This window comes from Oncorhynchus mykiss, chromosome 16 (assembly GCF_057628025.1).
Source record: "Oncorhynchus mykiss isolate SJ-2025 chromosome 16, ASM5762802v1, whole genome shotgun sequence".
Classification (NCBI taxonomy): Eukaryota; Metazoa; Chordata; class Actinopteri; order Salmoniformes; family Salmonidae; genus Oncorhynchus; species Oncorhynchus mykiss.
This window is the reverse complement of record NC_143037.1, coordinates 37722211-37738724: the sequence shown is the minus strand read 5'-3', so window position 1 is coordinate 37738724 and position 16514 is coordinate 37722211. Positions and strand designations below refer to the sequence as shown.

At 40.8% G+C, this 16514-nt stretch overlaps 1 protein-coding gene across 1 annotated transcript in view; it reads right to left on the bottom strand.

Moving 5' to 3' along the window:
* LOC110491876 (chemokine-like protein TAFA-5) overlaps positions 1-7092 on the bottom strand; it is a 50711-nt gene extending 43619 nt beyond the window's left edge. Inside the window, exon 1 of the mRNA XM_021565697.3 lies at positions 6789-7092. Coding sequence (XP_021421372.1) covers positions 6789-6873 — 85 coding nt within the window. The 5' untranslated portion in view covers positions 6874-7092. The remainder of the gene's footprint in view (positions 1-6788) is intronic.
* Between the last annotated feature and the right edge of the window lie 9422 nt (positions 7093-16514).

The following is a 16514-nucleotide window of genomic DNA, read 5'->3' as shown; positions in this document are numbered from 1 at the left end:
GTCCTCAACACACAGACTAGCTGCAGGGTGCTAGAGTGGAGACCATAAAACACAGCATTAGCAGGACAGAAATATCTTACTGTTCGTTAAGTAAATAATTGTTACATATCCAACAAATAAGGTGAATATGACATTTTTCCCTAACATTCTCTTTGTTAGGCATCTAGGGGCTTCCAGGGGCCTCCGGGGGAGTTGGAGATGGGCCGTAGGAGCACTGAGTAGCTGTGTAAGTCAGGTGTGGTTGAGATACTGTATATATAAAAGTATGTGGACACGCTTTCAAATGAGTGGATTCTGAAATTTCAGCCACATACATTGCTGACAGGTGTATAAAATCGAGCACACCTCCATGCAATCTCCATAGACAAACATTGGCAGTGGAATGGCCTTTCTGAAGAGCTCAGTGACTTTCAACGTGGCACCATCATAGGATGCCACCGGTCCAACAAGTCAGTTCGTCAAATTTCTGCCCTGCTAGAGCTGCCCGGTCTACCTTAAGTGTTGTTATTGTGAAGTTGTCTAGGAGCAACAACGGCTCAACTGCGAAGTGGTAGACCACACAAGCTCACAGAATGGGACTGCCACGTGCTAAGGTGGGAGGCGAGTAATAATTTTCTGTCCTCGGTTGCAACACTAACTACCGGGTTCCAAACTGCCTTTGGAAGCAACGTCAGCACAAGAACTGTTCGTCGGGAGCTTCAAGAAATGGGTTTCGATGGCCGAGCAGCCGCACACAAGCCTAAGATCACCATGCGCAATGCCAAGCATCAGCTGGAGTGGTGTAAAGCTCGCTGCCATTGGACTCTGGAGCAGTGGAAATATGGTCTCCGGAGGGATGAATCACGCTTCACAATCTGGCAGTCCAACGGACTAATCTGGGTTTGGTGGATGCCAGGAAAACGCTACCTGCCCGAATGCATAGTGCCAACTGTAAAGTTTGGTGGAGGAGGAATATATATATTTTTTTTTCATGGTTCGGGCTAGGCCCCTTAGTTCCAGCGAAGGGAAATCTTAACGCTACAGCATGACATTCTAGATGATTCTTCCAACTTTGTGGCAACAGTTTGGGGAAGGCCCTTTCCTGTTTCAGCATGACAATGCACAAAGGGAGGTCCATACAGAAATGGCTTGTTGAGATTGTTGTGGAAGAACTTGGCCTGCACAGAGCCCTGACCTCAACCCCATCAAACACCTTTGGGATGAATTGGAACACAGCTGCAGGCCAGGCCTAATTTCCCAACATCAGCTCTTGTGGCTGAATGGAAGCATGTCCCAGCAGCAATGTTTCAACATGTGGAGGAAAGTCTTCCCAAAAGGGTGGAGGCTGTTATAGCAGCAAAGGGGCGACCATCTCCATATTAATCCATATTTATTTATTTTATTTATTTATTTATTTATTTTACCTTTATTTAACCAGGTAGGCAAGTTGAGAACAAGTTCTCATTTACAATTGCGACCTGGCCAAGATAAAGCAAAGCAGTTCGACAGATACAACAACACAGAGTTACACATGGAGTAAAACAAACATACAGTCAATAATAAAGTATAAACAAGTCTATATACAATGTGAGCAAATGAGGTGAGAAGGGAGGTAAAGGCAAAAAAGGCCTTGGTGGCAAGGTAAATACAATATAGCAAGTAAAACACTGGAATGGTAGTTTTGCAATGGAAGAATGTGCAAAGTAGAAATACAAATAATGGGGTGCAAAGGAGCAAAATAAATAAATTAATTAAATACAGTTGGGAAAGAGGTAGTTGATAGGGCTAAATTATAGGTGGGCTATGTACAGGTGCAGTAATCTGTGAGCTCCTCTGACAGTTGGTGCTTAAAGCTAGTGAGGGAGATAAGTGTTTCCAGTTTCAGAGATTTTTGTAGTTCGTTCCAGTCATTGGCAGCAGAGAACTGGAAAGAGAGGCGGCCAAAGAAAGAATTGGTTTTGGGGGTGACTAGAGAGATATACCTGCTGGAGCGTGTGCTACAGGTGGGAGATGCTATGGTGACCAGCGAGCTGAGATAAGGGGGGACTTTACCTAGCAGGGTCTTGTAGATGACATGGAGCCAGTGGGTTTGGCGACGAGTATGAAGCGAGGGCCAGCCAACGAGAGCGTACAGGTCGCAATGGTGGGTAGTATATGGGGCTTTGGTGACAAAACGGATTGCACTGTGATAGACTGCATCCAATTTGTTGAGTAGGGTATTGGAGGCTATTTTGTAAATTACATCGCCAAAGTCGAGGATTGGTAGGATGGTCAGTTTTACAAGGGTATGTTTGGCAGCATGAGTGAAGGATGCTTTGTTGCGAAATAGGAAGCCAATTCTAGATTTAACTTTGGATTGGAGATGTTTGATATGGGTCTGGAAGGAGAGTTTACAGTCTAACCAGACACCTAAGTATTTGTAGTTGTCCACGTATTCTAAGTCAGAGCCGTCCAGAGTAGTGATGTTGGACAGGCGGGTAGGTGCAGGTAGCGATCGGTTGAAGAGCATGCATTTAGTTTTACTTGTATTTAAGAGCAATTGGAGGCCACGGAAGGAGAGTTGTATGGCATTGAAGCTTGCCTGGAGGGTTGTTAACACAGTGTCCAAAGAAGGGCCGGAAGTATACAGAATGGTGTCGTCTGCGTAGAGGTGGATCAGAGACTCACCAGCAGCAAGAGCGACCTCATTGATGTATACAGAGAAGAGAGTCGGTCCAAGAATTGAACCCTGCGGCACCCCCATAGAGACTGCCAGAGGTCCATATTAATGCTCATGATTTTGGAATGAGATGTTAACGAGCAGGTGTCCACATACTTTTAGTTATGTAGTGTTTGTGCACATTCTAACAATAGGGAAGTGGAGGTGAATTCATGTCCACACTATCTAAGAGGTATCTGACTGATGGGAAAGTTCAGAAGACTTCAAATGCTGGAGGAGCGCCCTAATCCCAAATCAAATCAACCTCTATACTAGCCTCTATGGACGTGTGATGATCTGAGAGGATTGGATATGGATAGAGTTCTAGTCAATCAGAGGGCAAGTTGGAGCTACTTAGACTGGCTGACTTCAAACTCTTAAGTCTTCCTGACTTCGGAGTCCAGAAAGGCTCCTTGATGTTGTTGGCATAATGCATCGATAATGAAGGGGGCTGGGCTTTTTTACTGATTGATTCTCCTCTATGTCTCTCTCATTCAAACAACCACATGGACAACCACACACAGCCCCCAAGCACCTCCCCCTTCCAATACAACTGTTGCATTTTCGAACAACGAGAGGTCTCAACTAGAGGTTGACCGATTATGAATTTTCAACGCCAATACCGATTATTGGAGGACCAAAAAAAGCCGATACGATATTAATCGGCCAATTTTTATATATATATTTGTAATAATGACAATTACAACAATACTGAATGAACACTAATTTTAACTTAATTTAATACACCAATAAAATCAATTTAGTCTCAAATAAATAATGAAACGTTCAATTTGGTTTAAATAATGTAAAAACTAAGTGTTGGAGAAGAAAGTAAAAGTGCAATATGTGCCATGTAAGAAAGCTAACGTTTAAGTTCCTTGCTCAGAACATGAGAACATACGAAAGCTGGTGGTTCCTTTTAACATGAGTCTTCAATATTCCCAGGTAAGAAGTTTTAGGTTGTAGTTATTATAGGAATATTTCTCTCTATACCATTTGTATTTCATATACCTTTGACTATTGGATGTTCTAATAGGTACTTTAGTATTGCCAGCCTAATCTCGGGAGTTGATAGGCTTGAAGTCATAAACAGCGCAATGCTTGAAGCACAGCGAAGAGCTGCTGGCAAATGCATGAAAGTGCTATTTGAATGGCAGACTGCTCTATCAAATCATAGACTTAATGATAATAACACACAGAAATACGAGCCTTAGGTCATTAATATGGTCAAATCCTGAAACTATCATTTCGAAAACAAAACGTATATTCTTTCAGTGAAATACGGAACCACATTTTATCTAACGGGTGGCATCCATACGTCTAAATATTGCTGTTACATTGCATAACCTTCAACGTTATGTCATAATTATGTCAAATTCTGGCAAATTAATAACAGTCTTTGTTAGGAAGAAATGGTCTTCACACAGTTCGCAACGAGCCAGGCGGCCCAAACTGCTGCATGTATCCTGACTCTGCGTGCACAGAACGCAAGAGAAGTGACACAATTTTCCTAGTTAAAAGAAATTCATGTTAGCAGACAATATTAACTAAATATGCAGGTTTAAAAATATATACTTGTGTATTGATTTTAAGAAAGGCATTGATGGTTATGGTTAGGTACACATTGGTGCAACAACAGTGCTTTTTTTCACGAATGCGCTTGTTAAATAACCCGTTTGGCGAAGAAGGCTGTGATTCAATGACAAATTAACAGGCACCGCATCGATTATATGCAACGCAGGACAAGCTAGATAAACTTGTAATATCATCAACCATGTGTAGTTAACTAGTGATTATGTTAAGATTTATTGTTTTTTCATTATTAATTTCACATTACCTTGGCTCCTTGCTGCAGTCGCATAACAGGTAGCCAGCCTACCACACAGTCTCCTCGTGGAGTGCAATGTAATCGGCCATAATCGGTGTCCAAAAATGCTGATTACCGATTGTTATAACTTGAAATCGGCCTTAATTAATCGGCCATTCGGATTAATCGGTCGACCTCTAGTCTCAACCCCCCAGGATATTTTTTTTTGAGAACCAATCAAAGTTCAAGACAGTTTTTTGTGGGAATATTGCACCAACAAACGGACTCCTGTCCAGTGTGTCACGGCCCTCCCTCGCTGTGTACCACGTGAGCCAGGCTAGGAGCTACTACCATATCATATCTAATCCTTTCAGATCTCCACAAGTGCATAGGAGATAGAGGCAAGTGGTTGACTTGGGATCAAAGGAAAGAGAAGTCAGTGGGCATAAAATGTTTGTCTACCTTTATTCTAAAGAATGTTTCCAAAAGATCAACATGGCTGCCCAAGGATGTCCTCATCTTTGTGACTATGGATCCTTCTTGTTTGGTTGAGAATAGAATTCTAGTAATTTATCCCAAAACTGAACTACTGTGGGCTACATAGAGAAAAGGTCAAGTTGCAGGTTTGATCAGCATCGTAGGGCATAGTATTCCATAGTTCAGGGCTTTATAGAGTCTGAATAAAGTATATAGATTATTTGTGAAGGATCTATGTGGTGGTCTTGTGTGGTTTAGTTGGTAGAGCACGCTTGCAATGGCAAATGTTGTGTGTTCGACCACTGCTGGGGCCACCCATTCATAAAATGTATGCACGCATGACTGTAAATTGCTTTGGATAAAAGCATCTGCTAAATGGCATATAGTATTATAATAGTTTATATGCAGACTTTATGTAGGCCTATACTCTATAAAGTCTTTAGAGTGGGTTGTGAAAGAATAAACTCAATTGATCGGTTCGTTTCTACAGCCCGTAACAAGGAAATGAATGAACAATAGGATTGTAACAGACTCATACACAGCATCCTTTTGTCAATCGTTTCGGGTCAAAGAAATGAATATAGGGATAAAATATTGTTGGTTTGAGAGACGAGGAGCTGAGGAGGACATAGTATGCATTTGCCTTGTGAGAAGAGAGAAGAAAATGAACACAGTAGTAATAAGTGAATAACCAAGTTCCTAAGCGTTGGTGTCCTTCTCCGTTAGACATGACTATGGAGTTCCAAATCGTTGCCGAGGTAACGGAGAGAAACATGGTTTTGCTTTCCATTCTGTGGACGAGTGAAGGTGTAATTGCACTAGTGCATACATAATTCAACACAGAAGACTACTACTGTCATGGAATGGCAAGGAATGAGTACAAACCAGTATGAAATCACAAGGCACATGATGAAGAATAATAGTGTAGGCCTAATAGCAAAATGAAAAGGCTACATCATAGCCAAGGATAGTCCAAAGCATACATGACAGTAGTAGTGCTTCCCATATTCATCTTTTGAGTAGCCTAACAACAATTATAAACTGGGTAGTTTGGGTCCTGGATGCTGATTTCGCTAAAAGCCATGGTATATCAGACAATATACCACAGGTATGATGCAAAATGACTTATTTACTGTTATTTACTTATTTACTTATTTACTGGCACCTCTAGGTTTGTGATATACTCTTAGAAAAAAGGGTTCCAAAAGGGTTCTTCGGCTGTCCCCATAGGAGAACCCTTTTTGGTTCAAGGGAAATCCCTTTTTGGTTCCACGTAGAAACCTTTTGGGTTCCATGCAGAACCCTCTGTGGAAAGGGTCCTAGATGGAACCCAAAAAGATTCTACCTGGAACCAAAAAGGGTTCTTCAAAGGGTTCTACCTATGGGGACAGCCGAAGAACCCTTTTAGGTTCTAAATACCACCTTTTTTTCAAAGAGTGAAGATGGCCAATATACCACGGCTAAGGGCTGAATCCAGACACTAGCTGAATCCAGACACTAGCGTTGGGTCTTGTGAAAGAACAGCCCTTAGCTGTGGTATATTGGCCATATACCACCTTCTCGGGTTTTACTGCTTAAATAATCCCTAACAAACCCATACAATTGGTCTACAATACCAACCCTAAGAGAGGGTAATTTTTATGTAAAAACCAATAAAACATAGCAAAACAACATTATTCTGTAATTATAATTATACACTGAGATATCAGTATAGCAGTATCAAGACAATGATCCATCTCCTTGCATGAATAAAGTAGAGTAAGTAGAGTAACCGTGGCATGTAAGTAAGTAGAGTAACCGTGGCATGCATGTAGGCTATGCACTTACCCTCTCTCAGGCGATGGGAGTGGATGACCCACAGGAGCAGCAGACAGCAGAGTGACGCTCCTCCACCTGCCGAGAGCTTCTTCATTCCCTTTCCCGACCGCAGCCCCGTCTCGACGTGTCCCCCTCTTTATTCCCACTTTTAAGGTGGCGTTCAAATGGGTGAATACTTATTCATGTGGTGTTCTGATAGCCCGTCGCTGGCATCCATCTTGCGCGGTAAATTAATGGAGGAAAATCCAAAAGATTATGATTGACAGGATCCCTTATTACAAAATGCCCCTTTTATCTTGTCCTGTGACTGTCTGTCGATGATTTGTCGGGAGTGGAACACCGGTAGAAGCGTCATAGCCCAAAATTGAATCAAAATTAGATGTCAATTTGGCAAGTTTCTAAACACATTCAAATACAGGACAATATTGTAATGAAACATCAGCGATATGAAATAGCCTACCATTCATCCCGGTGGAGGTTACAGGTTTATCCCATGTAGACCGTAAGGTTTATCCATCCACTGACTGCCGATGGAAAGATCTGCCTTCTGCAAGACGCGGAGGCGAACACCAAGATCTCCGCAAGAATTGTAAGCAACTTTGCGCTTGAACGTGAATAGCCGAAGACGACGGAACCTGTACCCACTGACTGTTCCTTCAGCCCAATAACAATAAAAATAAAAGTGAGGCTCGTGAAAATCAAAACAGGATATACATTTCTGCAAGGTAACTTGTAATTGCAGTCGCTTGCACACCACAACTCAACATATTAAGGCCGCTTATAAAATAGCTCATTTGTTGGATTCGTTTTGTATTGTACACATACAAAACGTATTGCATTGGTCAGTTATTGGAATTATTTGGACAAGATTGATCATTAAAATTAGGCTATCGGTGTCTCCATCTCTATCAACTGGGCACAGACATCAGTTCAACTTCTAGTTTTTATTTACATTTGGTTGAGTTGTCAACTAACATGAATTCAACGTGAAATCAGAAAAAAAAAAATCAAGTTGATTACTTTTTGCAAATCCAATACATTTTCCAGGTTGATTCAACATCATCACATTTCAGTAGAGTCAGAGGAGGAAGGGGGGGTCCATCCTCCTCAGGGAATAAAAATGCAACATTTAAAAAGTGATCCTTTTTAGATAAAACATTACTAAATATAATCACATCACCAAATAATTGATAAAACACACTATTTTGCAAAGAAGGTTTACAGTAGCCTCAACAGCACTCTGTAGGGTAGCAGAGCTGGAGGACAGCTAGCTTCTGTCCTTTGAGTACATTGACTTCAATACAAAATCTAGGAGGCTCATCGTTCTGACACCCTTCCATAGACTTACACAGTAATTTTGACAACTTCAGGAGAGCGTCCTCCAACCTATCAGAGTTCTTGCAGCATGAACTGTCCACCCAATCAAAGGATCGGAGAATGAATGAATGAATGAATCTAGTACTGAAAGCATAATGTACAGCTAGCTAGCACTGCAGTGCATAAAGCGTGGTGAGTAGTTGACTCAAAGGGAGAGAAAGAAAATAGTTGAACAGTTTTGAACAAATTAATTTCTTCCTAAATGAAGGAGAAGAAAGAGAGAAATAGAGAGAGACAGATTCCGTCATTGTATTTTTCACTTTCAGTTTAATTTAGCTAGCAAATGCAGCTAGCTAGTTTAGCCTACTGAAACACCCTGCTCAAACAGAGGGATGCTATGTTAGCTGGCTGATAAAGAAAGTGGTTTAATTTCAAGTGGACTGTTAGCTAGCTAATGTTATGCGTATGATCTTATTCTTCGTATCTCAGACACATTTGCTTGACCAGTTATAGCCATAGAACCTGGTTCTAGTATTCTAGGTATTTACATTTCAAGTTAGTGTGCTGTTAGCTAGCTAGCTGACGATAGCTGGCTGGCTCGCTAACTAATGTTACATCATGCGTTGGGATTCATTGTTTACCTAGCTAACGTAAACTCACTCACTTTTGTACATTGCCTTGGTCCGTACAATTGACCTTATTTTTTCGCCCAAAAAATGTAATACTTCCAGATCAACTGTAATATCAATACCTATGTAAAGCACAATTTCTCCCCTTTCCAACAAGATTAATGACGAGACCTTCATGATGCCCATCTCTGCATAATTCAAGAAGGCAATGAGCTTCGTCGGGTCTTTTTAAAAATGTTGGGTGGGGAGCGACGGCTACTAAGTGATCTTGAAAGGGGGAAATATGTTGTGTGAAGAAACAGGTTTTTTCACCCGATTTGTCAAACTAATCAATTTTAAAATGTAAATAGAACATAAAGAGTTTATGTAATGTCTCATCACATACCTGTTTGAAGGTTTTAGGGCTGCGCTAACGTTAGCCTCACAAGTGAACTGCAGCAGTTCCGGCTTTTGAGTGTCATGACGGCTCACAGTAATGACGTGCAAAAAAATGCAATTGGCACCCTAGTCATGATCTGCGAGAGAAGGGCTACCCCTGGTGGAAAGAGGCTGTACAGCACAAAATGAGTTGCAAATGCGCGCTGTACTTTGCGTAGTGACACGTCACGATGTAACGTACAGCGTCAGAGGGGTCTGTTTTTTTCATATTTTCTCCAATACTGTTAGTCCATTACCATGTCAATCAATGCTTGAATAGAAACGTAGTTCATACCCCATATTGGGATGCCAACACAGTCACTACAGTCCCATTCGTTTTCATTGCAGCCTCATTTGAATGTCGCGGTTACGCACATTTGTTCGGAATGGGGGTGAGTTTACGTTAGCTATCTAGCTACATTTATTAGCAAAGGACTTTCATCTTAGTGTGCCAGAGTGCATAATAACTGATGCATTTTTGAAAGCTCAACACCCGTTGAATATGTTCTGTGTCAGTAAACGTTGGCAACAAAGCGTCATTCAGTTGTTGCCAGCAGCACAGTTACAGTCAACGCTCTGGATAACATGAAAAAAGCCTAACCAGCTCTGCTAGGGTGAGTAAAATGGTCAGAGTGGGGTGTTCTCTCATTATGTGTCTGGAAGTAGCTAACCAATGTTAGCCAGTTAGCTTGGGTGCTTGACTGTAGCTGTGAGGTCAGAGCTTTCGGAACAATCCTACTTTTTGGCCAGAGCCTCCAGTGTGCGCTCTGAACGAGAAACCACAGATAGAGCAATAGGGAGAGTAATGTTCAGTGAGCTGTTCTCTCTCTTAGATATCTGGAAGTAGCTGGCAAGTTAGTACAGAACGGTTGGACCAACCATTAAAGAGATGGGTGGGGCTAAGGCTTAAGATGCTAGCAAGATTGTGCAAGGCGGTATTGAATGTCAATGTCTGTCCATGTGTCACTGTTTATCACATCAAATTTGTCTCTCGACCTGTGTGCACCTACTTTGTAAACTTTCATTCATAGGCTAGGTTCTGGCAACCTCATGATGGGAATAGGGAAAGTTTGAGTGTGTAGTAGCATAAACCTATCGCTGTTACATTTAGCTGGGTGAATGGAATATCATCCAATATGCTGTTAAAATAAGGCATGAAAAAAATCATCCTCCCTCATCTTAAACAACACTGACTGCCACTGTCACATTTACATTTTTGTTTAAATAACGTGGAAACAACATTGATTCAACCAGTTTTTGCCCAATGGCTTGTCAGCTCTAGGCCTAGCCTATGAGTCGCTGTAACCTGGTCTCAGAGCATTTCGTATTATTCTGTACCATAAAACCAAATCTCCATTGTTGATGATATGTTACTCTTTGTATGGTATGTATTAATTTGTGGATGTCCATCAACTTTGTATGATATGTTAAGAATTACAATTCATATGATACGATAGGCTAATGTTAGGTAGGCTATGGGTTAGGATTTAGGGTTAAAGGAACAGGTGACAACTTTGAATTTTACTCCACTCGAAAGACAATAATGTACTTTTTACTCCATACATTTTCCCTGAGACGCAAAAGTACTCATTTTGAGTACTTAGCAGGACAGGGAAATCGTCAAATTCACACACTTATCAAGATAACATCCCTGGTCATCACTACTGCCTGTCACGGCATTCAAGAGAAGAAGGTGAGGACCAAGGTGCAGCGTGGTACATGTTCATAATTAATTTATTAGCAACTGAACACTAAATACGAAAATGACAAAAAGAATAACCGAAACAGTTCTGTCTGGCACAGATACAAAACAGAAAACAACTACCCACAAAACCCATGTGGGCAACAGCTACCTAAGTATGGTTCTCAATCAGAGACAACGACAGACAGCTGTCCCTGATTGAGAACCATACCCGGCCAAAAACAAAGAAATACAAAAACATAGAGAAAAGAATATAGAATGCCCACCCTAGTCTAACCAAAATAGAGAATAAAAAGCCTCTCTGTGGCAAGGGCGTAACACTGCCCCTAATCTGGAGGACTCACTAAACACAACTGTTTTGTTTGTAAATTATGTCTCAGTGTTGTCTGCCCCTGGCTATCCATAAAAAATATATAAGAATTGTGCCGTCTGGTTTGCTTAATTTAAGGAATTTTAAATGATTACATTTTCTTTTTTTTTAGCAATTACATGTACTTTTGACATTTAAGTATATTTAAAAACAATTAATATTTTACATTTAATCAAGTAGTATTTTACTTGAGTAATTTTCTTTTAAGGTATTTTAAGCTAATTTCCTGCAATTCTACACATTTTGCTCTGACTTATTGTAACGATGTGCGCTTAGTCGGGAAACAAGTTCAGGGAGTGAGTGTTTTAATAAATAAACACAACTTTATGCAAAAATAAGAAACACGAACACCACACAGAACTGACAAAGGAACATAAACAATGACGACTGGGGAAGGAACCAAAGGGAGTGAAATATATAGGGAAAGTGATCAGGGAAGTGATGGAGTCCAGGTGAGTCTGATGACCGCAAGTGCGTGTAGCGATGGTGACAGGGGTCGCCATAACGAGCTGTCTGGTGACCTAGAGGTCGGAGAGGGAGTACACGTGACAGTACCCCCTATCCAACACAATGCTACAGTCGCAGGATGCTGAACAAAAAGACGATCCCGGGAATCAGGATCAGACCGGTCACCTTTGCTCAGGCGCGGGAAACCTGCCAGTCCGACTGAGACGCGGGAGCATGGTGACCTAGAGTACCGGAGAGGGAGCATAGGCGACGGTACCCCTTAATGTTAAATTTGATTATTGGGACACGCAACGCAGAGTCTGTGCTTTCAACATCAGCCCACTAGCTAATGTTGGACACGAGCAACTAACTGGCAATCGTGTCAGTTGTTTAGACAATCAACCAAATTTAAGCTAACAAGTTAATTGTTAATTCAGGAATGTGTCAATTATAAAGAACAGCTCGGTTAAAAATCCTGAATTGGGGATCTCGCTAGCTAGCTCATGTGGTTTTAACAAAACACTGTCTTTGCTTTCATAATCTGTATGTGTTATTGCCAAATTCAGAGTATAAATATAGTTTTTAATCTTATAAATGTAGGATGAAACATAGCAATGGAGCATTTTCACATCGGTTCGTTGGAGGCTAGCTTGTAACACATCAGGCTTTCGGGGCACTATCTTATCTGAACTAAAACACTTCATATTCCAAAATGATAGAATAATTACAAGCTACCAAGCTAGCTATATATTTTGAATCATGCTCCAATAGGCTATTCAAATGAATGATTTTCCTGTTTGCCCAAACAAAGCTACTGTAGTGTATCACCTGGGGGGGAGTATACCTCAGGCTACACTCTCTCGCACTTCAAAACGCATCATATATAGTCACACTGTCACTACTGCTACACCGTAGCTAGCTAGCTAGCTTAGCTTTCTACTGCATCGATGGATAGCTTTCTATCTCAACAACTATGCCGATGTCCACGCGATGCCACTCCCAGTACAGGTCCCCGGATATAGTGCCCCGTGTACACTGGCCTACGGTGCCGCGAGGTGAAATACCGCTTCCCATTCATTTTCAATGGAAAGAAAGCGGTGAGAAGGAAGAGGGCGGGGGACCATTGGGCTGCGCGAATGTAACGTCGGAGGTTGTGAAAAAGTTCAACATGCGACCCAAGGCTGGAGATTTTCTACAGCAAAGATACAGTAGCTGACAAGAATACTAAGATGGATGCAAATGTAAGTAATTATAACGTCATAATAATAATAATTTTTGCAAAAAATTTACAGTTGAGAGGAATATGTTAGTTAATGTAGAGACAAACGATTATGCATATTGTTCTTGTCATGAAGTGAATACATTTAGCCACCTAGCTGACTAGCTAACATTAGCCAGGTAGCTGGCTAGCTTAATGGGTGTTGTGACATGCTTATGAAATTGTAATTCTGGTTGTTTAATGTTTTAGGGACTCTTGAAACAACCAGCAAACCAGGCTTTCAACAGTGGATGTAAAGAATCTAGCTAGCTAAAGCACTTACTGCAAATTGAATGTACCATTTTGTAAGCTTGCCTTGCTGATATTTGCTATGTAATGCAGCTGAAGTAACGTAGCTAACTAACTATTTTCTTGCTTATTGTGCAGTGGAGGATAAAAATACCTTTATGCCTATGGATGTGTAGCTAACTATGTAGCCAATCAGTGTATGAACCCTAAAACAATTTGGTATACAGTTGAAGTCATAAGTTTACATACACTTAAGTTGGAGTCATTAAAACTTGTTTTTCAACCACTCCAACAAATTTCTTGTTAACAAACTATAGTTTTGGCAAGTCGGTTAGGACACCTACTTTGTGCACGACACATGGAATTTTTCCAACAATTGTTTACAGATATAATTCACTGTTATACAATTCCAGTGGGTCAGAAGTTTATATACACTAAGTTGACTGTGCCTTAAAACAGCTTAGGAAATTCCAGAAAATGATGTCATGGCTTTAGAAGCTTCTGATAGGCTAATTGACATAATTTGAGGTGTACCTGTGGATGCATTTTAAGGCTTACATTCAAACGCAGTGCCTCTATGAACGACAGATTTGTACCTTGTCAGCTCGGGGATTTGAACTTGCAACCTTTTGGTTATTAGTCCAACACTCTAACCACTTGGCTACCCTGCCACCCCAGTATTGAGTAGTTTGGATGAAAAGGTGCCCATTGTAAACGGCCAGCTCCTAAGTCTCAGTTGCTAATATATGCATATTATTATTAGTATTGGATGGAAAACACTCTGAAGTTTCTAAAACTGTTTGAATTATGTCTGTGAGTATAACAGAACTCATATAGCAGGCAAACACCTGAGAAATTCCACTTCCTGTTTTTTTTTCTGGAGGTGGCAGATTTTCAAACAAGCTCTCATTGAAAGTACAGCGAGATATGGATGAGTTTTCACTTCCCACGCCTTCCACTAGATGTCAATAGAACTTTGTCTGATGACTCTAATGTGAAGGGGGGTCGAATGACACAGGAAATAGTCACCACTGCCATGAGTGGACCATGCTTTCACCAGGCGCGTTCGCAGGGGAAGGACCTGCGTTCCACCGGTCATCTGAAGTAATTCTAATTCTCCGGTTGGAACGTTATTCAAGATATATGTAAACAACATTCTAAAGATTGATTCAGTACATCGTTTGACATGTTTCTACTGACTGTTACGGACCTTTTGGACATTTCGTCACGTTATAGTGGACGCGCTTTGTGACTTTGGAATTGTTTACCAAACATGTGAACCAAAGTAGCTAATTGGACATAAATAATGGACATTTTCGAACACATCAAGCATTTATTGTGGACCTGGGATTTCTAGGACTGCATTCTGATGAGGTAAGGTAAGGAAACATTTATTGTGTATTTTCTGGTTTCTGTTGACTCTAACATAGAGGCTACTGTACTGTTTCGGTTTTGTTCGTTACACGTTTATTGTTTTGTAGTGTTCAGTTTATGTCTTTAAATAAACATTATGGACACTTACCACGCTGCACATTGGTCCTCCCATCCTTCTCGCTTCTCCTCTTCAGACGAGGAGGAGGAATGCTGTTACAATGTGTTGCTTTTTCCGTGAACTTTTTTTAAAATGTGACACAGCGGTTGCATTAAGGAGAGGTATATCTATAATTCCATGTGTATAACTTGTATTATCATCTCCATTTATGATGAGTATTTCTGTTGAAACGATGTGGCTATGCAAAATCACTTGATGTTTTTGCAACTAGTGAATCTAATAAGCCAATGGAAACATGCATGTATTTTGTAAATGAAGTCCTATGAGTGTCATCTGATGAAGATAATTCAAGGTTAGTGATTCATTTTATCTTTATTTCTGTTTTTTGTGAATGCTATATTTCACTGGAAAATGGCTGTGCTTATTGTGGTTTGGTGGAGATCTAACATAATCGTTTGTAGTGCTTTCGCTGAAAAGCCTATTTGAAATCGGACACTTTGGTGGGATTAACAACAAGATTACCTTTAAAATTATATAAAACACATGTATGTTTTAGGAATTGTAATTATGAGATGTCTGTGGTTTGAATTTGGCGCCCTCTATTTTCACTGGTAGTTGTCATATCGATCCTGGTATTGGGATGGCAGCCATAACAAGTTAAGTATATTTGGCTAAGGTGTATGTAACCTTCCGACTTCAACTGTATTAGTTCAGCACCTAGCTATGAACCTCAGCTATCATAGCCAGTTGTATCAACTTCAAAAGAGTCTGAGTGACATTAATGAAGCCTATGGATTGAGTAGAATATAATATAACATTGTAGCCTGTACATTTAATATATTCACTGATCATGTACTCTACCTTGATAAATAAAAGTGCAGTTCATGTATGAATTAGATTATTTTTCACTCATATCCAATACCAGGAGAATCAAATTCCAGTCTTTGAATGATGCTGTGTCTGCATGCATGTATTACAGTTGTACACTTCAACAGTGTTTACCACTCCTGCTCCTGAGACATCAATGGTTACACGTTGTAACTATGCAATAGACTAGAAACATGATTTAACTAGTTAAAGGAAGATCTGTAATTCATATATACAGAAATAGAATTTTAAAAACTGGTACACTACACTTCCTATGCATCATGTAAATACTCTAAACCCGGTTCATCCCAATATCCTTCATCTGCATTGATTTGATAAACACAGGATAGGTGTAGCATTTCATCAAACGAGAGACTTAATTTCAACCAGTAGAGAATGTGAAATGCTTTATTGAAAGAAGTTCATTATTCAAGTGTTATCAATACATAATACATGAATTATAATTGAAATATTATGTTACAAATACGAGTTCAATCTGTACTTCAATGCACATCTGGTGTGCATTATACAAATAGAGGAACAAGAGGTGGCAAACCATCTGCCTCCCGTGTCTGCATCTGGTTCTGGCCTCGTAACCTTATAGTACGAATTGGCCATGACAGACCCAGTAGACCTGGACCAGCTCTGCCACGCTGTCTCCCTGCAGGGAGTCTCCATTGGGAGGCATGAGGAGCTACTGCTGGATCTTTTGGATGGGCTTCGTTCTCTGACAGAACGCCACAACCAAGGGTTCAAGGCGATTATGGAGCAAATCAGTGAGTTAGCTCATAGGCAGCCTGCCACCTCTGAGACCTCCCAACCACCCAGTAACCTGTCTACTATCAGTGGTGAGTTTGTACAGCCTACCCCGGCTCCCAGAGAACCCCGCTTACCTCCTTCGGAGTGATACTCTGGGCATCCTGGTACCTGCCGGGGTTTTCATTCTCAATGCTCCCTCATTTTTGAGCTACAGCCATCTTCGTTTCC